Genomic DNA, 27,234 nt, shown 5'->3' with positions numbered 1-27,234 from the left:
CATATTCTATGCATATAAATCTGTCTATAAGTCATCTCAACTGTTATAGCCCTCTGATGTCATGATATATGGATGATAATTGTATTTCAAAGAATGGTCACTGAATGAAAACAAAAAGGTTAGAGGAAGTTGTTTTAAACTTATTACTAATTCTAAGATATTCATTTTTAAAAGAATTACTAGTTCAATCTATAAATGCCGATAATTTTTTTATGCAAAATATTTTTTTAGTTACCATTATGTATTTTAAATAATCTGACATTTATGCCATTCAAACCAGATGCAATAGTTAACACAATATAGGAAAACCTCTACTAAAATATTTTATTTAGTTATATCAATCTCCAACAACTTGAAATAAAAATTTCCATCGTCTTCAGTTGAACTTTATGTTACTTTGTTTTAGAATGTCCTGTTTTTCATTAAAATAATTTCTAAACCACTCAATGTGTTCCACTTTCTGTTTAACACTCAGATATGGGTTTTTGGAAAGGCCACAGGTCACTAGCTCCATGAAGTGGCGAACTGGTCCTTGCTTTGGAAAATCCTCCAGGTATTTATCCAGAAATAAATGTTCATGAAATTCTGAACCATCATCATCAAAACCTAGGAAGAGAGACAAAATATGTTACATTATAATTTTGAATGTAAAACTTACATCATAAAATTAACATTAATGAAGTAATATATTATTACAATTAAAGGCATTAACTTTGAAATCAGACCTAGGTTTGCCTACCAATTTAATAACTGTGTGACTACGCAAATTAACTTCTCTGAGCATCAGTTTCCCCAGGCATAAAATGAGGATTAAAACAGCCCTTTATTCATGGGGATTTTGTAAAGATTAAATAAACACAAAGCTTTTAAAGCTATTTTACAATGTTTAGCATACTGTAAATGTTGAAAGTGTTGCAGCAATTACTGTTAATAAATATTTTAATATCTAAAGCAACCACTAAGTAAACTATATAAGCTATACGAAAAAAATACATAAATAAAACAAGATGGAATCCTAAAATATGTTCAATCAACCTATATGAAGCCAAGAAAAGACAGAGGAATGAGAAAGACAGAAAATGAACAGAAAACAAATAATGAAACACGAGACTTAAGTTCTAATAAATCAATAATTACTTTACATGTAAATCGTCTAAATCCACCAATCAAAAGACAGAGATTGGCAGAATGGCTATAAAACACGATCCAACTATATGCTATCTACAAGAAACTCATTTCAAACACAACATAGGTAGGTTGAATGCAAAAAAATGGAGGAAAATATATCTTTTTAACATTAATTATTTTAAAATAGAAAGCATGACTGGTTGGTTATATGAATGTCAGATAAAGTTGACTCCAGAACAATGAAAATTACTAAGGAAAAAGAGAAACATATAATAAAAGGATAAATCCACCAAGAAGACTTAGCATCTGAAGTATGTATGCACCAGACATTAGTTTCTAAATACAAGAAAGCAAAACTGGTAGAAATAAAGAAGAAATAGAAAAATCCACAATTATAGTTGGGTATTTCAATATCCCACTGTCAGCAATTGAGAGAATTACCAGGTAGAAAATTAGCAAAGATACAGAACTGAACAACCAAGAGGATCAAACTAATGTCTTTAGAACACTCTACCAAACGATGGCAGAATATTCTTTTCAAGCACCCATAAAACATTCACCTAGCTAAACGATATCCTGGGTCACAAAACAAATTTCAACACATTTAAAATAATTAAAATAAAATACAATATATTCTTTGATCATAATGGAATCAAACTAGAAATCAGTAACAAGAAGACAACAGGAAAAATCTTCAAACAGTTGGAAATTAATATGCTTATAAATAATTCATCGGTCATAGAGGAAATCTCAAAGGAAATTTTAAAAAACACACAGAATTGAATGAAAATTAAAACATAACAAAACAAAATTTGTGGGACACAGCTAAAACAGTGCTGAGCAGGAAATACACAGCACTAAATGCATACAGAGAAAGAGAAAAAGTCTCAAATAAATATCTAAGCTCTAATCTTAAGAACCTAGTAAAAGAAGAGCAAAATAATCCCAAAGCAAGCAAAAGGAAATAAAGATAATATCAGGAATCAATAAAATTGAAAATAAAAAAATGAAACCAATACCTGGTTTTTCAGAAAAACATCAGTAGAACTGCTAAATCATTAGCAAGTTTGATAAAGAAAAAAGGAGAGAAGGCACCAACTATTGATACCAATGTTCGGAATGAAAAAGGGGTTATCATTATAAATCCTGAAATCATTAAAGGGATAGTAAAGGAACACTACAAACAACTGTACACTCACAAATTCAACAAGTTGAAAGAAATGGACAACTTAAAAAAAGAAATCCATTAAACTACCAAAACCCAGCAAAAAGAACATAGTCTTATAACTATCAAAGAAAAAAATGTGTAATTTAAAAAGTCTCAAAAAAGAAATCCCTAAACCCAGATCACTTCACTTGAGAATTTTATCAAACATGTAAAGAAAATTTAACACCAATTTTACACAATCTCTTCAAAACTATCTCTTCCGGGCCGGCCCGGTGGCTCTGGCGGTTGGAGCTCGGTGCTCCTAACTCCTAAGGCTGCTAGTTCGATTCCCACATGAGCCAGTGGGCTCTCAATCACAAGGTTGCCAGTTCAATTCCTCGAGTCCCGCAAGAAATGGTGGGCTCCGCCCCCTGCAACTAAGACTGAACATGGCACCTTGAGCTGAGCTGCCTCCCAGATGGCTCAGTTGGAGCATGTCCTCTCAACCACAAGGTTGCCGGTTCGACTCCCGCAAGGGATGGTGGGTTGCGCCCCCTGCAACTAGCAATGGCAACTGGACCTGGAGCTGAGCTGCGCCCTCCACAACTAAGACTGAAAGGACAACAACTTGAAGCTGAACAGCTGAACAGCACCTTCCACAACTAAGATTGAAATGACAACAACTTGATTTGGAAAAAAAGTCCTGGAAGTACACGCTGTACCCCAATAAAGTCCTGTTCCCCTTTCCCAATAAAATCTTAAAAAAAACAACAAAAAACTATCTCTTCTAAAACTTCCTAACTCATTTTATGAAGCCTAACTGATTTCACTTAGTATTAAGAAAAAAAGAGAGAGAGAATGGAAGGGAGAGAACAATACAAACCAATATATCTCATTAATTTAGAGGCAAAAACTTAATTATTCAAGGATTGCAAGGCTAGTTTTCAATATTTGAAAATCAGTGTGATCCACCACATCAATAGGTTAAAGAAGAAAATCACATGATCCAATATTCATTTTGATAAAAACTCTCACCTCACTTCACCTCATCACACAGGCACTGTATTATCTTACATCATAAGAAAGGTGAGTCCAGTACGATAAGACATTTTTAGAGAGATAAACCACATTCACATAACTTTTATTACAGTATATTGCTATGACTGTTCTATTTTATTAGTTATTGTTGTTAATCTCTCACTGTGCCTAATTTATAAATGAAATGTTATGATAGTTATGTATGTATAGGAAAAAATGTATATATAGGGGTCAGTACTATTTGTGCCTTTAGGCATCCACCGGGGGTCTTGGAATGTATCTCCCACAGATAAGGGGGGACCACTGAAATTAGGAGTGGAGATGAGGGACAAAAAACAGAGGATTAATTAAAATTGGTTTAGGGAATAGCTAGCTCTCCCACATCCCATCTTCCACCTGTACCTCTACAGGACGACACCATGCATTCCCAAAGAAGATGGGCAGTTTATTTTTTGGAGAAAGTAAAATGGAAAAAGAACTAAGTCACTGAATTGATAAGGAGGGAATCAAGTGAAAGTTTGCATGATGAATGCTGAAACCACCTCTACCCCAAACCTTTTCCCCCACATAGTTCTCAGAGCACAGCCAAGACTAAAACATCAAGTGAGGGGGTTGGAAGATTTCTCACTGGAGAAAGTCAATTAAAAGAACTATAAATATGGAGCTGTGATGGTCTCCAAATTGGCTCCTTTCGAATTCCTCTGAAATGAAGGAAACCAGCTGACAAGTTCCGCCCATGCACACAAATCCAATAAACAGCTTTTTATGTCTTACTCTAAAGTATGAAAAAGCATCCAAAGATGAATAGATGTTTTAGGAAAGCCTCTAACATAGGTGACAAACACCTTGGCAGAAACGAATACCCACCTATAAAAATCCATTTTCCCTTTATATCATAGTAGAAGAATTGAAAACCTGTATGTGTCTGCTCAGCAACATTACATTTTCCTGCCCCCTTTGGGTTAGGCGTGGCCACATGACTAATTTTTCACCAGTGGAATATGAACAGAAATGACGTGTGACATTATCATAGCAGAGCCTTTAAGACAGTGGAATTGCTTACACTATACCCTCTTTCCCCCTTCTTGTAGCCTGAGCACAATGTTCCTGTGACTCATCTTTAATCACACACATGAGGAAGACACCCTATGGGAGGGAAGATAAATAAAATGGAATAACTTAGATCCTTGAATAACTAAGTGCAGCATGGCTGCTTACTGATCTCGAAATTGAACTTTATATCAAATTTCTATCCTGTTTAACCAAGGCATGTTCAATTCCCACATGGGATGGTGGGCTGCGCCCCCTGCAACTAAGATTGAGAACAGTGACTGGACTTGGAGCCGAGCTGTGACCTCCACAACTAGACTGAATGACAATGACTTATAGCTGATGGGCCCTGGAGAAACACACTGTTCCCTAATATTCCCCAATTTAAAAAAAAAGAAATCACTTTATATAAGCTTGATATTAAACTATAAAATTATTATGATTCAAAAAATCAAATTAATTTAAAAAGGGAGATTGGGAGACAATATTTCCAACTAAATAACAGATGAAGGATTAGTCTATAATGTATCAAATTCCTACAAACTGATAAACCCAAAAGAAAAAGTCATAAAACAAATACAAAATAGCCAATAAACATACAAAAAGATGCAATCTGGTTACCAATCAGGGAAATGTAAATAAAAACATCAGTGATGTCACTTTTGGCCCTGAAATTTGAAAGATTAATAAATATTCAGCATTACGTAAAGTGTGAAGAAATAAGATTTTCATATAGTTGGTTGGAGGGTCAGTGGGCTATCTTTTTTAGAAGAGAATATCAATATTTATTGCAATTTAATATATACCTATTGTCTGTCCCTTCTGGGAATTAAAAGTACTCAGATATGTACAGAAGGACATATATAAAAGGATTCATTACAACTCCATCCATCAACAGGAAAATGGTAAAATATTTACAGTGCATTCATACAATGGCATACTATAGAACTATTAAATAAATATAAAATAGTTCTATTTTATAAAACTATTGATCTCTGTCTACTGACACCTGTAACTGAGAATTACTCTGGGAGAGAGCATTTCTAAAACACCCTTAACTTAGTGATATATATATCATATACTCATTTTAAGAAAGGAAAAAACTGTATTAAAATTATGCGGATGGTAGCCACTTTGAGCATCTCTTGTAATTGCAGAAGTCAAACGTGACTTGTATTCATCTTTTGTTATCAGTGTATATTGAGTATTACAATTTTAATACAGTTTTTTCCTTTCTTAAAATGTGTACACATTTTTTTGGCACCCTCTGTATATGGCTAATGGATATTCAAGAGCAAGATTCTGTTAACTGGGTAATGGCAAAAATATGGTTAAATTTGAAGTAAAAAATCAAAGCTAAAATAAAAATGACTTAATTATCAAACCAACATATGACAAAATCTACATACTACGATCCAACATACTACAAAATCCAAGTGGGAACTATTCTACCTAACAGCTCTTATAAATCTCTGTGTTGGTAAAGCACAGCAGAAGGGACAAACTGCTCCTTAAAAACAAACAAACAAACAAACAAAAAAACTGAGAAGAAACCTACTTATTGGTAGAGAGAGATGACATTTTATTAATTTAAATTTAAATATAATATAAAAGAATCCTATTGAAATGTTGAGACTCCATGTTTTAATGCCAGTCTCTCCGAGTAATCAGAAGGTCTTGAGCTGTATTGAAAGGAGAAAGTTTCCACAGTTCCTTTCCTGTTTTTCATTCAGATAACAATTGTCTTAAGGAGGTGGAAATGAGATACCCCCCTTTCTGACCCCGAAACATCAATAATATGTACAGTGTATATGATACTTGTCACATTTATCTCTACAACCTGACCAAAAAACATGTTTGTTTTTCTTTTTTAGAAATTAAACTTTCTCAAAAACCAGGTCAAGTTTAAAATAAATTCCTTTGGAGTTTGTGTACTCAATATTTTGATAAAGTGAAGCATTTTACTGTTGATGATACTGTACGGCCAATTCATGCTTTCCTATTATCCTATTTGGTTGTTCCTAGAAAACATATAATATCCTTGCTGATATTTTAAGATTTTAAAATGTTATAGTATAGAACAGAAAATAGTTACAGCAAATCCCCTTGCAATTCTGTTGTTGTAGGAACTGGGATGATGATGGTGATGATGTTTTACTTGTATAACCTTACTTGTTTCTAAGAAGAATCCCAAAAAATAAGTCCTGTTATTATTCCCATTTTGCAGATGGGGGAAGAGAGGTTTGGAGAGATTAAGTTCATAACTCACTCAGGAACTTGAACTCCTAATCACTACACTTCACTGTCTCTCCTAAATAAAGTCATGTGTTATTTTACCTCAGTCCTGGGTTTTAAAACCATGTGTTTAAACATGAAGGCTTGGAACACCCAAGTTTCATTAAATAACGAAATCTTCCCTTAATATCACATATTGTATTTTGCTAGTTTTTCGCTCCATTTAAAATTCTGTGATCATACAGGAGGGGGAAGGAACAAATATTTATTCATATGTATTACATCCCAAGAACTGTGCTGAGCAACCCAATAACTTTATCTTATTTAATTCTTATATTCTTCCAATGAGGTATCTTTAATTTTACAAATGAGAACACTAAGGCTCAAGAGGTTAAATAATTTCCTCAAAGGCAAATGGCTTATAATTGACACAGCTGGGATCTATACTCTGGTGGGCATAACTAAAAGTCCCTGGGTTTTAAAAAATTTTTTAACCTTACCCTGATACTTTACAGAGTATAGAAACCACAAAACTTTAAGAAATACACATGTTGTATAATAGATGAAACACAGCATGCTATATTAGTGCACATAACACATAAATATACAAAATGTTAAGATTTGTTAAAGGATGTGTAAGCCTCTAAAGTTTTCCTATATAAAGCAATACTTTATGAAAATATAAGACTAAATATTTCTAATATTTAAACTTCCATCCTACTTATTAACCCAAACACATGAAAGGTTATCAAAAATTAAGATATTACAGTGACAGAATACTATAAAGGTTAAAATATGGACTATATTTCCCCAAGACTTATTGAGTTATTTGCTACTTCTAGCTCGTCTTACCATAAAAGTACAGGAATCTCTTCTAATTAAAAATATATCAATAAATTTTAATGCAAAATGTCTGCCTGACGACAAGATGGGTGCCATAAAAATAAACAGCACAGTAATCCTCTTTTCCTTTTGATTGAGGAAGAAGTAACAACTCCAGAAAAATCTCCATGAAAGTAGATAATATTTTACTACCAGTTCAAAGAATCTAGGTATGCAGCCAGACTTCCAAAGAATTTCAAAGCCTCCTGACATTTTTGCTTTGAGTGGCTTCGAGTACGAGAAACTTGCAGCTCATTAATGAAATGCTTTTATGAATAACAGATACCAGCATAAAATTTTAAGAGTTGTAATGTTCGCCAAGATTGAAGTATAATCTCATACCCAATATTCAGTGTATTGGACTTACCAGGTAATCTGCTTAGCAACCAAAAACCTGTCACAGAAATTCATGAGGCATTTCTGCCATATAATTTTACTTCTTCCTTTTCCGATGAAATATCTAGCATTAAGTGAAATTCTAACATTCTTTTTAAAAACACCGTCAGATTTCTTTTAGGACACCACAAAGATGTTTCCACAAAGTTTTAAAATTCATGTAAATATCTAGACTCTATAACTGAACATCTGCCAGATTTAATATCAATCACTGAATTTCATAAACCACTAAAGTTAGGACCTACCTGCTTCGTTGTTAATTGGGAACTCCCACAGTATCCCCTCTTTCGTCAATTGGATCATCTCTTCAAAACCATTCTGAAAGGGCTGTTCATTCATTGCTGCTAACTGCTTAGCAAATTCCACATCCCAAAGTGAAGGTGCAGTTTCTGCATAATAAAGAGATTTCAAATAAGCACAAGTCAATGTCAACCATCTTTCTTTTTAAAAATGTTATAGTCAATTCTGAATTGGTAATACATTTTCAGACCATGAAGCTCATAAATAAACAGTATATAATGAAAGGTCACTCTGATAACTAAAACAGAAACAAAAATGATATATAGACTACAACCATAGCAATTGCAAGCCTTAACTTTTACTTCAGTGCTAGGTAATCAATCCTTAAAGTCTCACTGCCTCTGCTACTGGAAAGGAAAAAAGAAATGTGTATTTTGTTTAAGGATATTTTTATGAATATGAATAATTTTATACATGTGACTTTGATCTTTAAAGTCCATCCTGTTTGTTAGTCTGTCAAGGTAAGTCACTAATGTACTACTAATAAAAACCAAAGAAAAATTAACATGATCATCATCATAATAATAATATTCATAGATACTGAGCTAAACGCTTTTTGTGCATTTGTTCATTTAATCCTCACAACCAACGTAACGAGTAAAGAAATATAATGTTAGCTTATAACCACCATCATATTACGTTTCAATTACTTACTTGTTTTAGAAATTTAAGACATCTTTCAAGAATGAGTCATATTCCCACTAGTCACTGCTGGTGGGAATGTAAAATGATACAACCACTTTGGAAAATAGTTTCTTAAAAAATTAAGAATACATGTATCATACGACCATTTCACTCCTAGATATTTACCCAGAAGAAAACATGTCCATACAAAGACTTGCACGCGGAAGTTCATTTATGACACACCTGCCCACACACTGACTGCTGGATATTAAGCATGCTGGCCTAGGACAGCTGACACAGAGCAAAGATCGCAGCAGTTAGGCTTAGTAGCCACATACACAGAGGAATCATTATAGTAAAATGACTTAATTATCACGCTTACAATTTTAAAATTCATTCAGGGATCCACCTAGGGCTTTTCCATGATGATCATGACCAACATCATCGTTATTATTGTTGTTAAAGCTGCTCCTATTTATTGACTGTCCATTGTATTTCAGGTACTGCGCCTGACACTGTAATTACTTTACCTCATCTAATCCTTGAAATGTGCGGATTAGTCCCATTTTATAGGCGGGGAAAGGGAAACTCAGAGAGGTTAGTATGGCAGAATCTGAAGATGAACAATCCAGATACCCACGAACAAACCTCTTCCCATTACGTATACTGCCTCTCAGCTCTAGATTACTCCAGGATACGCAGTAGGGTCTATGACCATATCCTTCAGCAGTAGTAAGAACTGAGCAGGGAGCAAAATGTGGAAATCGTGGGACAGAAGAACTCATTCATTCAGTAAATAAATATGTGTTAAGAAAAAAAACCTCCATAAGCCTGATAAATACACTCCCTGAATGCTTTTCTTCCCACCTCCTCAGCAATCACTAAATCACTTCAGTGAGTTACTTCTATAGCCCTAGGACAGAAACCAGTTTATCTTTCTGCAACAGTACAAAGGTGCACCGCAAATAGCAGGAGATCATTAATGTTCTACCCCAAATTAGTAGCCAATCTATAGCTCTGGATTCATGCAGCTGGTAGTCAGTCCTTACCTCCTACTGTCTCACAGAATGCAACATTTTAAGAGGAAAATCTGACCAAGACTAGCAAGGTCAACAACTACATTCATAAGCAGGATCCAGGCCAATGACAGGATGGAGTCTTAAAATACCTGATTATTATGCAATCAAACATTAAGGATGTTTTTGAAAGATGGAATGTTTCTACACCTGAGAAATAGTGTTGTTCTTTTCTTAACAAACCTGTTTCAGGTGCCTCTTCAGTAACCGCCTTGGGATCAAAAATATTAAGTCTCTTTCCTTTGAATATATTTTTCCTAAAATTTAAAAAGAAAAAACAATATATTTAATGAGTACTTTTATCTCTCTGTCAATAAAAAAATTGTTTATGAGAAGAAAATTTTATGTGAAATATTCAGTGTAGAAATTAAAAATAATTCCACTGACCTACACCAGATATCTTAACTAAATTGCCATGTCTTTAGGACTGATTACTAAAAGCAGGAACAAATGCACTTGAATTTTTACATCATAATACAACAAAGTAGTTAAAGCAGTCTAAATTCCAAAATACCTAACTGAAAAGATTAGCTTAATTTGCCATAATTTTTATTTGACCCATCTTATATTAATGTTTAGAAAACTCAATGTTGTGGGAATGTAATTTAGCATATCAAAGTATGCTAAAGTAGTTGTTAGGAATAAATCCAGGACTGCCAGTCAAGATGCAGAAGTAGGCGGATGCTGTGCTCACCTCCTGAGGCCACATCAAAATGAAAACTCAATTACAGAACAACCACCCTTGAGACCCACCTGAAGACTAACAGAACTCCTATAACTAAGGCTATAAAGAAGCAGCCACCTAAAGCCTGCTAGGAGGGGCAGACATGTGAAATAGGGTGGCCCCACCCCCATCTGTGAAGGTTAAGAATCAGCAGGGATATCTCGGTTGTGGGGGTCCCCCATGAAGAGCAAGGGGTCCCTGCCTCACACCGGGCTCCCCAGCCCAAGACTACCAGAGCTGTGAAGGAGTCCCCACAACATCTGGCTGTGAAAATCAGCAAGGACTCTGAGCATTCCTCTTAAAGGGCCATTGCACAGACTTACTTGTTGATGGGCTCACTAGCTCTAAGTTCCTATGGGGCAACAGCTTGAAAAACACCAGGGACATATAGTGAGGAACCGAATTCTCTGGCTTCAGGATGGAGAGACACCTCTGGCTGAGACAAAAAAAAAGTGCTGGCCGGTGCCACTGTTCCTTTGTTGAGCTCTGTCCCCACCCAGCCTGCAGGCACAGGTGGAGGACAAATGTGAGTCTCCATCAAACTTGCCTACCCTGGTGATTCCCTGAGAACTCGCCCCCCCAACTCCCACACAGAACCAAACCTCTTTCAGAGGCTGTAACTCACAAAGGCTGGCTGCGGCTCATGCTTCGGACTTTCCTAAAATCTCTCAAAGGTCCATAACCCCCAAACAAGCAGCAACTGGCCTTGGCATGCGCTGTATCTATTGTTCAGTAGCTCCCAGCCCAGCACAGGTGGCAGCCGGCCGTTTACAGCACAGCCTCTCCCAAGCGCCTCCGTGCCCAGCACAGGCATCTATCAACTACACATCACTCTGTAGCTCCTACCAGGTGGCCCCCGGCCAGGCACCGGCAGCAGCTGAGCTGGGCCTGCACTGAAGCCCCTCTCCAGAGGCCCCAGAACCAGCACACTTGGTGGCTGGCTTTGACCACACCAGAGCACCACCCAATTAGCTCCACAAATGACACACCCAAAGGGTGGACTCAGCAGACACCAGAGCCCTGCTAAAGCCAATCCCACTGCATAGGGTCAGCCGCCACACTACAGCTCATCTCCTGGAGTCACAGCCAGTCCTCACAGCCAGTTCGCCCACTGAGGTGCCAACAGCAATCAAGGCTCAACTACAGCAGGAGTGAGTACACAACCCCCACAAGGGACACCCCTGGTGGCACCTGGCTCAGGCGAACAGGGAGACTGTGCCACTGTGCCCCACAGGAAACTACTACAGAAGGCCACTCAACAAGACTGGGAAACACAGCAGCCCTACCTAATACATAGAAACTAACACAGGGAGGCAGCCAGAATGAGTAGACAAAGAAACATGTCCCAAATGAAAGAACAGAACTCCACAAAAACAACTAAACGAAATGGAGGCAAACAATCTTCCATATAGAGTTTAAAACACTGGTTATAAGGATGCTCAATGAAGTTAGGTAAAGAATTGATGAGCTCAACAAAGTGATAGAAACCATAAAAAAGAACGAGTCAGAAAGAATAGAATAACCAAAAAGAATACATTAGATAGAATCGACAGCAAATTACCTGAAGCAGAGGTAATCAGTGATATGGAAGAGAATGTAGTGGAAATCACCCAATCGGAATGGCAAAAAGAAATTTTTTAAAAAGTGAGGACAGTCGGGCCTCTGGGACAACATCCAGCGTAACAACATTTGCATCATAGGGGTACCAGAAGGAGGAGAAAGAAAGGATTGCAAACCTACTTGAACAAATAACGACTGAAAACTTCCTTAATCTGGCAAAGGAAATAGACATACAAGTCCAGGAAGCGCAGAGTCCCAAGTAAGATAAACCCAAAGAGGCCCACACACATACAAAAAAACCAAAAAAACATTTCAAGTCAACATTTCATCTTAGGTTAAGGGCAGAAAACACTGCATGTTTACTTACAAATTATAAAAGATTGCGCAGACAAATCAAAACATTCCCACTTATAAAGCAATCATTCTGTAATTTTAAAATAATGATTAACTTTGTTTACATAACTATTTTTAATGAAATTAATGTCAGAGAGTTAATACCATGTTTCCCAGAAAATAAGACCTAACCGGAAAATAAGCCCTAGCATGATTTTTCATGATGACGTCCCCTGAACATAAGCCATAGTGCATCTTTTGGAGCAAAACTTAATGTAAGACCTGATCTTATTTTCAGGGAAACACGGTAGGAAACTTTTCCCTGTACATTTCAATCAACTGCTTTATACTTCAATTCACATTCATACTTCAGTATATTTATTGGCAGATGGAGGGTTAGTTTGTAAAATAATTTTGAATTATTTTCTAGATCAAATTACTTTCTCTACTAAATTAAACTAACTGAAAAATGCAAATACCACATTAAAATTAGATAAAGTGATCTCACATCACATGTTTTCCTCTAGCAAGTTTCCAAGTATTTGTAAACAAGGCAGTTATGCTCCAGAACTATCCTCAATGCCTTGCATTCTTCTCCCCAGCAGGCAGTCCTTCAACTTTGCATCAGATTAACAGGATGATGGATTAAAGTAACTCACAGTAAACAGAGAAGGATTCAACAAAGCATGGGATTTTGAAAGCAGAATGTACTAAAGAGGAAGGGAAGGGAACAGATTTGCTGTGAATCTACAACATACAGTTTACGTATGTTTCTTTCCTATTCTTCAAGAAAGCCATTTAAGTAAGGCTTCACTTTCAGCATTTTATAGACAGGGAAACAGATCGACGGGGCTCTGAAAGTCCCCAGTCAGAGCATTAGTAGGTGGGTCAGTGCCAAGATTCTGCGGCAGGCCAGTGTGACTCCAAAGCCAGTTCTCAGTGACTCACACCTTTCTGTTTCTAACTGAAGAAACCAGTCCAGGCCTGGATTGTGTCAGGCTATTCCAAGTCAGCGCAGAGTGAACAGCTTGGTATCTTACTATTGCTTCTCCTAGTTCTAGAGTACTTTCGTCAGCTTTGTAACACTGTCTTTATATGCACATTAACCCCTTTCCTACTTTTTTAGCTATGATATAGCATTCTGATGTAGTTGTATGGAATCATCTTAAAGATGATTCACAGAAGATTGAATTTAAACATTCTGGAGGAATCTTAAGTAAAACTCTAAACACATATTCTACTTTATTCAATAATATGTCAGAACTATGAAATCACTTCAAATTAATAATTCAAATAATCTTCCAAAGTCACTGTAACCTCTTAAACTTCCTTTGTTAACTGCTGACCATCTTTTCCAATCTTCCTGTACAAATTAGTAATTTAACACCTAGAAAGTGCTAACTCAAACTGCTGAAATTATACTTAAAAATCCATAAAATATACATAAAAAGTACTCCACTTGTGAGCACATCTGCTATAAATTGAGCTGGTTTTTGTCAGACCATGCTACGCTAAGTATCTGGTTCCCCACCCCCAACTACCACTTTATGGACTTGAAAGAGAAAGAACAGAAACTTTATGTAAATACAGACAGATTTCTATTATAAAATAACTATGTAAGGCATGGCTTAGCATTTTTAAGAACTGCAAATTGCTAAACTCAAATTGCTACAAATAATCTACCACTTAAAGGTAGTCTAATGGATATTTCTTTCTTTGATGATGCGTTATTTCTCTAAGAGACATAGAAGATGATTATATAGAGAGATGTAGAGGGTATACGAATATACATTGTTAGGCACATATCAGAATGAAAAATAATGCTTCTCACAAAATATTCATTTGTTCAGAATTCAGTCAGTTCCACTCATTCGAAATCAGGAGACTTCTATTCACCATGGGTAAAGGTGAGGCAGCACTCATTTTGATTTATGGTATAGAAAAGTGTAGGAATGCCAAACTTATTTCCGTCTCTAAGAAATGATTCATGGAGAGTAAGGAGACACATATAAATGCATCCATAATGCTCAGATACCTATCAGCAATAATATGCACAGCAATAAAGTGAATCTACTCATACAGTTAAACAAACAAAACAAACAACCAGATTGACTGCAAAGCTTCAATACCTTTTTCTAAGATCAATGGTCTTCTCCTGGTCAACATAATTGTCAGATCCTTCATCAAACTGAATCTGATGAACTGGTCTTGTACTCACTCTAGCTGTGGCAGATCTGGCAACTTTCATATCTGATATTATGTTACTGAAACTGAAATAAGAAAAAGTTAAGTATAGTACACATTTTTGCTATAGAATAGTAACAACTTTTCTTAAAAATGTAATTCATATCACTTAATTTTTATTTCACTTTAACATAACACAACAATATAAGTTACGTTTAAATAAAAGATTATATGTCACATACTAACATTCATATTCCACAGACCACTAAGATTTATGTTACCTTCTGTCTTTTAAAGATGTTCTTCAGAAATGTTCATTTAAAACATAAATTAAGTGTCACTTATGAAAAATCATCAGCATCTAGAGCAGTCAATATATAATGAATATTTGTATACTTATTAGATTAAAAAACTGAAGTTGAAATTTAGCCATATTTATTCGTTGCCCAGCATTTGTTCAAAATAAATTAAAATGAGTAATCTGACTGACAGTCCATTCATCTGTATTTTTCTTTTAACTTCCTGAGATAAATCTTACATGCATGCTCATTGAGAGCTACTCATTTAGATCTCTCTCCAAAACAAAGCAGCACCACCCCTCACTACATTTCAGCAGCAAGAGACAGAACTTGGCATAAAGTAATGAGAAATGAGGGGAGAAGTGGAAAGATGTCAGCATAAACTTAAGAATAAGAGGGAAAACAGAAGGAAAAACAGGCTTGAAGATTATCATACTATGCATAAAAGCAGAAAATTATTTAACTGAAACAAATTACTCTTCTCAGAGAAACTGTCTCATTCTGTTAATTTACTTATTTACTGTCAATAACATTACTGAATTTATCACTTCTTTTTCGGGGACAAGAAACTGTAACTTCTCAAAAGAAAAATTTATTAAATGGATCTTTTAAAAACTGCAATCCTACTTAAGACATGAGTTTGTTTTTTAAATCAAAATGCTAATATTTCATGTATGAGGCATATATTATATATGAGTATATTATGTATATCACTAGCCAGTTACATGAAAACAGCCTATTTTGAGATGTTAGCATTACTGACATACTATTTGATTCACTAACCTAATTTTACGTCTTTCTCCATCTTTCTGTGCCCTTGAGTCTTCCTCGTGCTTCCGGAGCTGCCTGAGCAGCTCCGACTTGGTTGTCTGCTTGTCAAAAGGGAGAGAATCTGCAACAGCAGATGCAGCAGCCACCAACTCAGGATTCAGAGACTCACTTCTGAAAAAGAAAATGAAAAAAACAAATGAGAAACAAAAAAGAGGCATTATTTATCATGCAACTAGTTAGTGGAAAGTAAAATGATTTTTTTGGAGAGAACATTTGCTGTTCAAAAAAGTATTCAATTTCTGACAAAATGAAGAATTCTTAAATATTAGGTATCAGTTTTATATAAACTTAAATGTCAAAGGTTAAAGTTAATGGATACTTGCTAAAGCACAATACTAACTCAGAACAATATATTAAGGTAGAGGGGTGAAGGATCAGCCTTAAAAATTATAAATTAGTGGGTTTTTAAATTAGATGCCATTTTATTTCAAAAACAATATATATTACAAGCAAATATAAAAGTGGCTAAACCTATTCATAGAAGCTTTATTCATAATAGCCTAAAACTGCAAACAACCCAAGTGTCTATCATTAGGAGAATAAACAAATTGTGATATATCCATACAACAAAATAGTACTCAGTTCACATCACAACATGAAAAACTGAATGAAATAAGTTGGATAAAAAAATTTATATGCTGTATGACTCCATTTATATCAAGTTCTAGAAAAGGCAAAATTAATCTAAGGTGAAAAAAATCAAAATAGTGGTTGCCTCAGGACAGAAAGCTACTGCCAGGGAAGATGAAAATGGGAAATGCTCTGAATCTGCTAACTGCCTAGGTTACCTGGGAAGATCCATTTGTCAAAATCCTTCAACTAAGATTTATACACTTCAATGTATGTAAATTTTACCTGAAAAAACACACACCCATAAATCATCATCATCATCACCGTCATCATCATCAAGTCAATGTAAAGCGGGTGAAAGTACTGATGATAAAAGAACAGCTAAATGATGATGAATACTGAAGCTGGGTAACAGGCAGAAAGGGGTTCACTACCCAATTTTGTTTACTTTGTTTTAAATTTTTCATAAGAAAAAGCTAAAAAAAAATAAAGCTACTCTTCAGTAAATTATAAGTTAATAGAAAAACATGCCAGACATAAAAACAAATTATTTACATTGTTTAACTCACTGAGAATTGCCATCTCAATAAGTGGGATCCAAATTAATGTTTTACTATACCTGGCCTTCTATATTATGATCTGTTGCCTAATATGCAAACTAAAGTTCCCAAATCCCTGAAGTTGTTGGATAAAGATTTTGAGGACTTTACTTACTAAGATATTCCAATCTAAAATCGATTGGAATGGAAGAAAAATAGAAAAAAGGAAATATAACAATTAAAAAGAAATGTGCTACTTTCAACTGTTACTTGTGAATAAGGCTTAAACTGTATCTCAAATCACCACATTTCTTATATAAACTACTTGTGAAGTTTATTTTCAAATGTTAATATATATATTGATCAGAGTATGTAAAGAATATAGATAAGTATTCATTTTCTAGAATGATGCATTTTATGACAATGGTGTTTTTTGTTTTCTTTTTAAATATTTTTTATTAAGTGTGTTTTTCCTGGACCCATCAGCTCCAAGTCAAGTAGTTGTGTCAATCTGGGAGGGTGCAGCTCACAGTGGGGGGGGCCCATGTGGGGATCGAACTGGCAACCCCACTGTTAAGAGCGCTGTGCTCTAACCATCTGAGCTAACAGGCCACCCCGACAGTGGTGTTCTTTTGGTCATAACTTCTGGGTTTATAATTTGAAATGTTCTGATTAATAAAAATGGTCAGGGAGTCTCTGTCATCAAAATAAGATAATTTTTACATACAGGGACCTTTTTACATAGATTTTAACAAGATGATGAGAACTTGTTAAAATATCCTTTAACAATCTATTCTATCCTACAAGTGAGACTATTTCATGAATATATACTTTTCTACATTATGCCATTCTGGGCTTCTGAATCTCTTTAAAATGAATTGTATGACAAACAATTTCAGAAAAGGAACTCTGATGAAGTGAAAGATATTAATATTACATGTCTCAATTTGATTTGTTTTTTGTGGTTACTATTAGGTTTATATAAAAGCAATTTTCATATATACAATAATGCTTTTACTTCTGACTCCATCTTATCTCCATTCACCTATTGCAAGTTCAGTCCATTCCCCCTCCCTTTTTATGCTTTTCGTTTATTTATTTTAAAAATTTATTATCTTCAGTTACAGTTGGCATTCAATATTATTTTATATTAGTTTCAGGTGTACAGCATAGTGATTAGACATTATTATAATTTGTGATTCCAATTAGTCTAGTACCCACCTGGCACTATACATAGTTGTTGCTCTCCTTTCATGTTTTTATTGTCACAAATTATCCCTTTTTATGTGAGTCAAGTTCATATCCAACTTGCAATAGATTGTCTTCTTTTTAAAAATGTTTTTTACCTCCTTTTACCTTTATGCTAGTTTTAAGTGATTAATATCCTATTCTGAACAAGGGTTGCAATTTCCTGCTTCTGTCTGTCTGTCATCATACTCAGTTTCATATCCTTCTGCATTTTGTTCAGGTAGAGCACCCTTCAGTATTTCCTGTAATGCAGGTCTTATGGTGATAAATTCCCTCAGTTTCTGAATGTTCAGAAAAACCTTTATTTATTCTTCATATCTAAAGGATAACTTGGCTGGATAAATTATTGTTGATTGGTGATTTATCTTTTTCAATAATTTGATTATTTGATTCTACTCTTTCCTAGCTTGTAAGGTTTCTGCTGAAAAATCTGACAACCTAATGGGATTTCTTTTGTACGTTACTGTCTTCTTTTCCCTGGCTGCCTTGTGAATTCTTTCTTTGTCATGAATTTTTCAGTTTTAATATAATGTGCTTTGAAGAAAGCCATTTTGGATTGAGATAGTTAGGTATTTTGTTAGTTTCTTAGATTGGAGGATCCAGTTCTCTCCATAAGTTTGGGAAGTTCTCATCAATTATTTGTTTGAATAGGTTCTGTTTCCTTCTCCCTCTCTTCTCCTTCTGGTATACCCATTATTTTTTTATGGAACACTTCACAAATTTACATGTCATCCTTGCACAGGGGCCATTCTAATCTTCCCTGTATCAATACAACACTAGTATATGTGCTGCCAAAACAAGCACTACCCATTATTCTTATATTGTTCTTTCTAATGCAATTAGATAGTTCTTGCAGAGTTCTTTCATTTTCTTTTACCCTCCAATCTTTTCTCTTGTTCTGAGTCATTTCTAGATTTCTATCTTTGATATCACTAATTCTTTCCTCCATCTGGTCTACTCTACTTCCTAAGCTAGCTAGTTAGCTAGCTAGTTCATTCTTCATCTCTTTTATTGAGTTCTTCACTCTAGAATTTGTTTGGTTCTTTTTTATAGTTTCAGTTTCTTTGGTAAAGTACTCATTTTGTTTGTTGATTTTATTTTTAAATTACTTAAACTGCCTTTCTGAGTTTTCTTGTATCCTGTTAAGTTTTTCCAGAAATGTAATCTTGAATTCTGTCATTTAAATCACATATTTCCGTGTCTTTAAGTTTTCTGGAGACTTTTCATTTTCTTTTTGACCTGTCCTGTTTGTTACCTTTGTTATTCATAGTTTTGTGAGTTATTTCTTTGTCTTTCTTTTGTTTTTCAGTAGGTGGCGTTGACGCACAAGGTTTTATTCTCTCTTAACTTGCCCTACTGGGGCCTCTGGGGTCTCTGTGGGGCTGTGTCACCTCGACAGTGGAACGTGCCCCTCATTTCCTGGAGCGACAGGCATCCCCTCTGTGACCAGGTCACCTCTCTCTCAGGGTTTCACCTCCTGGGGAAGTATGGTGGGCAATGGAGCTCTAAGCCTAGGAGATCCCAGTCCTGCCTTCTGCAACTAGATCTGCCAGCAGTGCTATCCTATCTGAGGTGTCCCAGGTACACTGGGCTTTGCTGTGATGGATGAAAGTGGGATACGCAGAGAGGGGCCGGTTGGAGCGTTTGAGGCCTTGTTTGCTTCCCTGCAATGGCAGCTGCCAGACTTCACCTGCCACACCTTTGTGTTCCATTTCTGCCCGTCACTGGGTTAGCCACAGTATGTGCTGGCTATTCCAGCAGGAATGCTGATTCTAGCCCACTGCTCCTTAGGGTTACAGAGTATGTGTGCTGTAACCCAATTCCTCCCCTGCTTCTCAGTCCTCAGGAGCCCGGGCTGCATCTGGGGCACCTGTCTCCGTCCTTCCCCCATCCCTCCTCCTCTGTTCACTTCTATACGCCCACCTACAGATGTTTCAACTTGAGGATCCCTCAAATGTGTTTGTGTGTTGAGCAGGGAATCCTTTGTTGAATTACAGTTGTCCAATTTGTTGTAACTTCAAGGGGAGAGACTTGGAGGACCTTTCATGCTGCCATGCCGCTGATATCACCAAAAGATACATTTTCAAAAACTCAAAACAAATGTACCTCATTCACCACCAATCAGGACCACTTTGAACATAGAACCACTGATAGAAGTTCTTCTTTGAATATAGGACCACAGATAAAAGTTCCAAGATATATCATTCATATATATCACACATTCTCTAAAATTTCCAATTTTGGTTTAAGTGGCAACATGGAGCAAGAACTTAAATATGCTTACAAAGCAATCTGAGTGCAGAATTTTCCTAAATTTTTATGTTTCTCTCATTCATACTTAATTGGAAAGCAATTTCAAAAATTACATTTACTGAATCTTTGAATAGCATTCAACTCATTTTAACTTTTCTATAATGGTTAATTAAATTGTATAACTATAATGAAAAGCACAATGGGTCATCAACAGTCTAGGAGCTAAAAAACTTACTCCAGATAAGTATTTATATATGTATGTGTGTTTACTAACTATTCTATACACATATATAATTTTTTTTACTTTATTTTGTTTCGAGGAGGAGGAGGAAGACGGGGAGGTACCTATTATGGGCACTCACTGTTTGAATTAGCTTAGTCTCTACCGCCCAAGTATGCTTTCCAGAAGTATTTTTGATACAATGTAGAAAATGAGATTCCTTAAAAATTCAGGAAATAATACAAAAATTAAGTCATTCTAGGATATAGGAATCTACCTTCCCTGCATATTCTGCTACGAAATCACTGATGGGGACCTGGAAGCCACATATAAGCACATTATTACTCGAATCAATGATGTCATCGATGTAAGACATTAACTATCACTAAGACAAAATACTGCCATTTATACTATAACACAAATGCTAAAATTTCACTGATTGCACTTAAAATCAGTGAAATATAATACTCTTGACAAGCACAAGTAATTACAATATTTTGAGGAAACCACATAAGCTCAGCATTGATAACTACTGGTCAAAGGAAGTCATAAAAAACAGTTGTAACCAATATGCTAAAATTCCACGCTTGGTGCAATTTTTAAAATGGAAATTTCATATAAACAAGTTCTTCAGAGACATGAGGCTACCTTGAAATTAGGATGTAAACTATTTGTTAATTAACAGCTTAAAGAGGCAACTAAATGGCAGTTAATAACATCAATGAATATGTAAGAGAACGTATAGAATTTATTAGATTCCTACTCTTTTCCTCTTTCTAGATTATATACAGGTATCCCATCTTATTTAAGTATAAAATAACAGCATTTCTCAAGTAATTACTAGAGTCTGTTTACAAACTTATATTTAGCCACCATTAATTCAGTCTCTCTCATGTATTCTAACTGAAGAAAATTTTAATTTAAATTTTTAAATTAAGCAATTCTGTCAGAGTGTGCAGAGCTGTGATTCAAGGCTAGGTCTCACTTATTATCTGACTACCCACCCCATCTCCTGCACTGTCACTCAAAAGTCTCTTAAGAGTCTACAAGTTTGCTGCAAGTTTGTCTAGCCTTCAGAAAATTCACCAAAAGTGAACAACAGATAAAATCCACAGAGAAAAAACAGATTGAACAGTGATCATTAGATGATGTAAAATTAGTAAATTAGATGTAATCATATATAATAATGATTGTTTCACTATAAAAAGCTTCACTTTACAAAAGGTTTTAGCATAGGTTTCACATATCCGGCTTCTAAAGGTACTTAAGATGATGTGTTTGCAGATATTTATAGCTTCTCTAGAACACAGTTTTCATGTCTCTGTTTTATAAATAAATGAATATATTATACAAATGAAAATCTATGAATCCATTTGGCTCCTAGAGACACTGGTAATAGTAAATCAATAAGCATTATCTAGCACTTATTCTGTTAGATACGGTACTAAATCCTGGAAGAGAAACAAGGCACACGGGTCCTCTAAAGAGGTACCTATCTCTTTACAGGGCAGATAAATCAAACAAGCAGAGAATTATATAAAAGAGTGTTTTTAATGTTAGTGACAATAGGGGAAAAGATAGAGATATAAAGGTTTTACCAGACTAACTTCAACTTCGTAGTATTCAGGTGATACTCCATAGGGACAGAAGGGTTAGAGAAAGCTTTGCAGAGCAAGAGTTGTTGCTTGGTTTAGAAGGCAGATAAATGTTGAAAGGCAAGAGAGAATGTATCGATCAGGCCCAAACAAAAGTCTAGAGGAAAATGTATTTAGGGAAGAGTAAGCAGTGTAATTTGAATTTGAAGAAACATTTGCAAATGAACTGAAGATTTTTTTTAAAAATTTTTTTTCTAAAAGAAAAAGCTTACTGGAGTTTCAAATATTACTTTCAAAGACGCACATTCAAATTGTAATTCAATTTACCTCTTCTTTGGGGCATCTTCTGTAGGTTTTTGAAGACTGCCAGCTGTAACCTCCAAACTTTTAAGTGGTCTTCTGTTGGGTGGCTTTGTGGTTTGTACACTTACTGTGCTTACTTCAACCTTCATGCTCTTAATGATATTTAACAAGTCTTTTTTTGTATTCTCCTTTTCACTGTCTTGGCTCTCTGGCTCCTTGGAAATCTCATGGGTTGGAACAGACTGCCCATCTTTTTTGCAATAGATCACTCTGTTAGTACCAAAATATCTTTGGATATTATCTTTTGTCCTGGAAAGATGTATTAAAGAAAAAAATGAAAAACATAATGTAAAATAATAAAACAAGGATTCAAAAAACTGTTTCTATGGGTTTTAAAACTTTTTTTAATTCAAGCCTTTCCCTTTTGCTTTTTAATTGCGGTGCAGTTGACATACAGCTTTATATTAGTTTCAGGTATACAACATAATGATCAGATATTTGTATATATTACAAAATGATCACAATAGGTCTAGTACTTTTTATTACTAGTGTTAACCATAATGACAGCAATCTAGCATTTATTGAACATATACTATGTGCCCCGTCTTATACAACATTATTTTTGGTAAATTTTCTCATACTTATGTCAATTGCACAAGCTAGGTATTATCCCCATTTTGCAGATAAGCAACCTGGATTTCAGGGAAGTGAAATAACTTACCCAAGGTCATGAAGCTCACAGCTCACTAAAGCCTAAAACATACTGGTGCGCCACAAAATGGGTTACAGGTGTGCTCAGATATTGATCACCTAGTCTGTAAGGTGGCTAGGTGAGGCCTGGAATTGCTGGTGTTCCCATCTGTAGCCTCCCTCCATTCACGTCAGGGTTTGGTATAAATGTCACTTTCTGTGTGTTCCATGACATTAAAAAAAGGTTGCGAAACACTGACATGGTTAATAAATTTCAATTTATTATTCTCAAACTCAAATCTGACTGACAGCCAAGTCCTTGCTCTTAATATGAATATAATACCGCTTTTAAAAGTCATAATTAAACTATGAAAATGAAAAAAACTTTATCTAAAAAAGGTTACTTTCTTTTAAAAACAATTCTGGGTGTGTTATTCTAATCTGGTCACCTTTCTCATTGAGCTATGTGCCATTTAACCAATCGGGATTTGTAAGCTAAGTTAAAATGGAACAGAAAAAAAGAATATTTTGATATTTGACATTAAAGAACGTTAAAAACTAATGAACATGTTAGTTTCAGTAAGACGGTATAGTGTATAAAATGTCAATCATTAAATATAGTGGTATCTACTCTGTGTTGGGCACTATACTAGGCATTAACGATATATTACTAAATAAGAATTGTACTGTCCCTATCTTTATGAAGCAAACAGTATAGAGCACTGTTTCCCAAACTTTAAAATGCACAAGAATTACCTAAGGACTTGTTAAAACACAGATTCTTTGGTCCCACCAACGAATTGTGATTCAGGAGTTCTGGGGAGGGATTTAAGAGTTTGCATTTCTAACAAGTTCCCAAGTAATGCTGATGGTGCCTTTCAGAGGACCACATTTGAGTAGCTATGTTATGTATAAGGTGTGATCAAACAATACAGTGAATGTTTAAATAAAAAAATTTATTACAGTAAAAGACATATTGCCTTTAATCCCCCTCAAAGTACTCCCCCTTACTTAGAACACAGTTATCCCACCATTCTTGCTACTTTCTGAAATCAGTTCTGGAAGTCCTCTTTCGTGTCTTTAGTTGTGCTGTCATGGCTGCCTCATGTCCTGAATCTATTCAAAACATTTACCTTTCATGGTCATTTTGACTTTGGGGAAGAGCCAGAAGTCACATGGTGCCAGATCCAGTGAATAAAGTGGATGAGGACACATCGTAGTATTTTAATTTGACAGAAATTGCCAAATAAAGCAATGTGTGATATGGAGATTTCCATTTGCGATCACAAAACACCATGAATGCTGCTGCTGAGTACCATCCAACGGAAAGGCAGTGATCTTCAATATGGGAAGCGGCACATCAAACCTCAGTAACAATGTGTGACAATTTTCAAATTGTTCAGTGCAGTCAGTGGGATGTGAACTACAGTCAAGAGAAGTGTGCCATAAACCATCCTCCATCATGACAACGCTCAGTGTCACACATTGCTTCCGGTATACAGCCATTTCTGTCAAATACAAATATTATGGTGTGTCCTCATCCACCTTATTCACCCCATCTGTCACCGTGCAACTTCTGGCTCTTCCTCAACGTCAAAATGATTCAAGACATTGAGGCAGCCATGACGGCCCAACTAAAGGCACTCACCAAACAGGACTTCCAGAACTGCTTCAGAAAGTGGAAAGAACGATGGCATAAGTGTGTTCGAAGCAAGGAGGAGTATTTCCAAGGGGATTAATGGCAATGTGTCTTTTACTACAATAATTTTTTTTAATTTAAAAATTCACCATATTGTTTGATCACACCTCGTATGCTATTCAAATCCTTATAGGACAGGTTTTATTTTTCCTATTTTACTGAAAAAACTGCTGCTCAAAGAGGTGAAGTTAATGGTTCCTAGCCGTTAGCATATGAATCACCTAGGGAGCTTATTTAAAAATGTAAAACTTATATTCCTAAGATTCTTAGTTGATAAGTTTAGAATAGTGTCCAAGGATGCATTTAACAAGGTGATTCTAATGCAATTGATCTCAAGATCCTGCATCAGATCCTGGGTTAAATACTCTATCAAGTTCTGAAAGCTAGCAAATAGTAGTATACCAGGTCAGGGACTCTTTAACGAAAAAGAAAATGGCTAGCTCAAAAAATGCTGAAAGAAACTATTTGATCTGCTTGTAAAAATGTCAGAGGCTAAAACATCAGGCAGTTAAAAGTCAGAATAAAAAACCCATCGCATAACTAGTATCCTCTTAAAGAGTACAAAGGACCCTCATTACTCAACTTACAAAAATGCTCTAATTATTATTTCACATGTGAAAGTTAAAGGTATAACACAAAGGTGGCAATCAGGAGAATGAATCTCACATGTAACCTGTACTTCCATGTTTCCTTTCAAGACTACTATAGTACGGCAGAAAGTGTATGTATACCAGGAAAATCCTGTATAGGAAGTAACTCCGTAACACTATGATAATAAAACGCTGGCCCTAGTCTCCCATCGGAGCTTGTTCCCACGGAGAGCACTTCGTCATCACTTCAAACGCAACACATCCCAAACCATACTCAAGGGCTCTCCTCTCAGACCCACCCTTCAGTATTGAATGGGCCTCTTACCATAAGTAGATATTTTTGAATTCTAAAACCCATGACATATTTGAAAAGCTGCTCCTCATTCTTCTGTTAACATTCATAGTGCCCTAATCCGTCAAGGCCACCCGCTGGGATCTTTGTTCTGACTACCCCACCCTTATCGCTTTATATGTCGTAGCCTATCGATTCCACCTGTGCAATTTTTCTCCTCCATCCAGCTACTTCTTCCCATCCCCACGGCTACCAACGTGCCTCAGTGCTGCACGGACCACGGTGGCCCCAAATCGTACTGCATGGAACACACGCAGAATGAAGTCTCCATCATCATGAGTCCAAGTACGCTGCAGCTCCTTTTCTGGCCGGGCTGATTCCAATCCTTGGTCTGCCTGCAGACTGGCTCAGACTCCTTCTCCAGAAAGGACACTGCGAATCTCTCCTACAACGGTTAGGTGTCCCCACGTGCTCACGCAGCAATTACCTGTTAGGTTAATAGGGCCTTCTGTGCTGCCTAGACACCACCTCAGCTCTCACTGCCCCTGAACGGCTTCCCTGGTGGAACCACAAGCTCCGCGAAGGCAGCACCGTCCGACCCGCGGCTCCTAACACCACTGCCCGCACCCGACACACGGTAAGCACCTTGCATAATGAACTAAGGAACAGGTGGAGACAGGAAGGCGACCATCACCGTCTTGCGAGACGAACAAACAAACAAAAAAAAACACAAAAAAGAGCCACCACCACCACCAAAACCATCTTTGCTTCTGGAGCCTGGATAAAATGGGGGCGGAGCAACGCGAGGGGAGGCGCGGGCCAGCAGGCAGCACCGGGCAGCAGGCCAGGCGTGTAACCTGAGCTGTTCCCCACGGACACTGTGACCTTGGGCAAGTCATTTTCTCTTTCTGCAACGTCCCTTTCCTCGGATTTAAAGCCACGGCTTCCCACGTCGACTCCAGGAAGCGGGAGAAGGACAACGGACTGTACAGGAGTGGCTGCAGGGATTGCCTCAAGACCTGCGTGGCCGGCCGACGGCGCTGAACGAAATGCGGTACCTGCGCGTCCCGTGCGGGGCACCGAGTAGCACAATCGCAGCCGCCGCCGCCTCCGGGCCTCCCGCACACAAAGGGAGGCGGGAAAGGGGCCGAAAAGGTAGAATCGCCGAGACTCTTGGAAACATCGCCGAAGAACAAGCTCCACGGCGAACCGGAACGCCGTGTGAGCCGCCAAACGCAGCCCCCGCCTCTCCCTTCCGTTCCGCAGCCCGTCGCGTCCCTCGCCCTTCGCGTTCCGGTGGGCAACGCGGGCCGGTAACTGTGTTCCGGCCTCGCCCGCGGCTCCCCCCTCCCCGCGATTCCGCTCCCGGAGGTGGAGTCGGAGCTGGAGTCCCGAGAGGGTGCGCTGGTTGAGGCAGGAGAGCCGGGA

At 36.7% G+C, this 27,234-nt stretch overlaps 1 protein-coding gene across 2 annotated transcripts; it reads right to left on the bottom strand.

Annotated features, from left to right (window-relative positions):
• Nucleotides 1-309: 309 nt before the first annotated feature.
• On the bottom strand, nt 310-27,095 carry MRPS31 (mitochondrial ribosomal protein S31). Of its 2 annotated transcripts, none has more exons than XM_081046351.1 (7): nt 26,865-27,095; nt 22,560-22,844; nt 15,760-15,918; nt 14,623-14,763; nt 10,060-10,133; nt 8,122-8,265; nt 310-606 (listed from the first exon to the last, which is right to left on the bottom strand). In XM_081046351.1, exons 1-7 carry the CDS (start codon nt 26,987-26,989, stop codon nt 377-379), a joined length of 1,158 nt encoding a protein of 385 aa, XP_080902477.1. In that variant the 5' UTR covers nt 26,990-27,095; the 3' UTR covers nt 310-376. The 2 variants fall into 2 exon arrangements, with proteins under 2 accessions (XP_080902477.1, XP_080902476.1); XM_081046350.1 differs by having other exon boundaries at nt 26,452-27,081.
• Nucleotides 27,096-27,234: the final 139 nt, after the last annotated feature.

The sequence above is a fragment of the Rhinolophus hipposideros genome (genome assembly GCF_964194185.1).
Source record: "Rhinolophus hipposideros genome assembly, chromosome: 4".
Taxonomy (NCBI): Eukaryota; Metazoa; Chordata; class Mammalia; order Chiroptera; family Rhinolophidae; genus Rhinolophus; species Rhinolophus hipposideros.
Note: the sequence above shows the minus strand (reverse complement) of the source record. Positions and strands in the feature narration are given on the sequence as shown.

What these genes read in the sequence shown, in the direction of transcription:
- MRPS31 (XM_081046350.1), bottom strand. Translation starts at nt 26,705, where the DNA reads ATGACTTGCCCAAGGTCACAGTGTCCGTGGGGAACAGCTCAGGTTACA. An exon ending in TCCTTAGTTCATTATGCAAG is followed by an intron (nt 22,845 to 26,451) that starts GTGCTTACCGTG and finishes ACATCTTTCCAG; the next exon opens with GACAAAAGATAATATCCAAA. An exon ending in GGAGAAAGACGTAAAATTAG is followed by an intron (nt 14,764 to 15,759) that starts GTTAGTGAATCA and finishes TTCTTATTTCAG; the next exon opens with TTTCAGTAACATAATATCAG.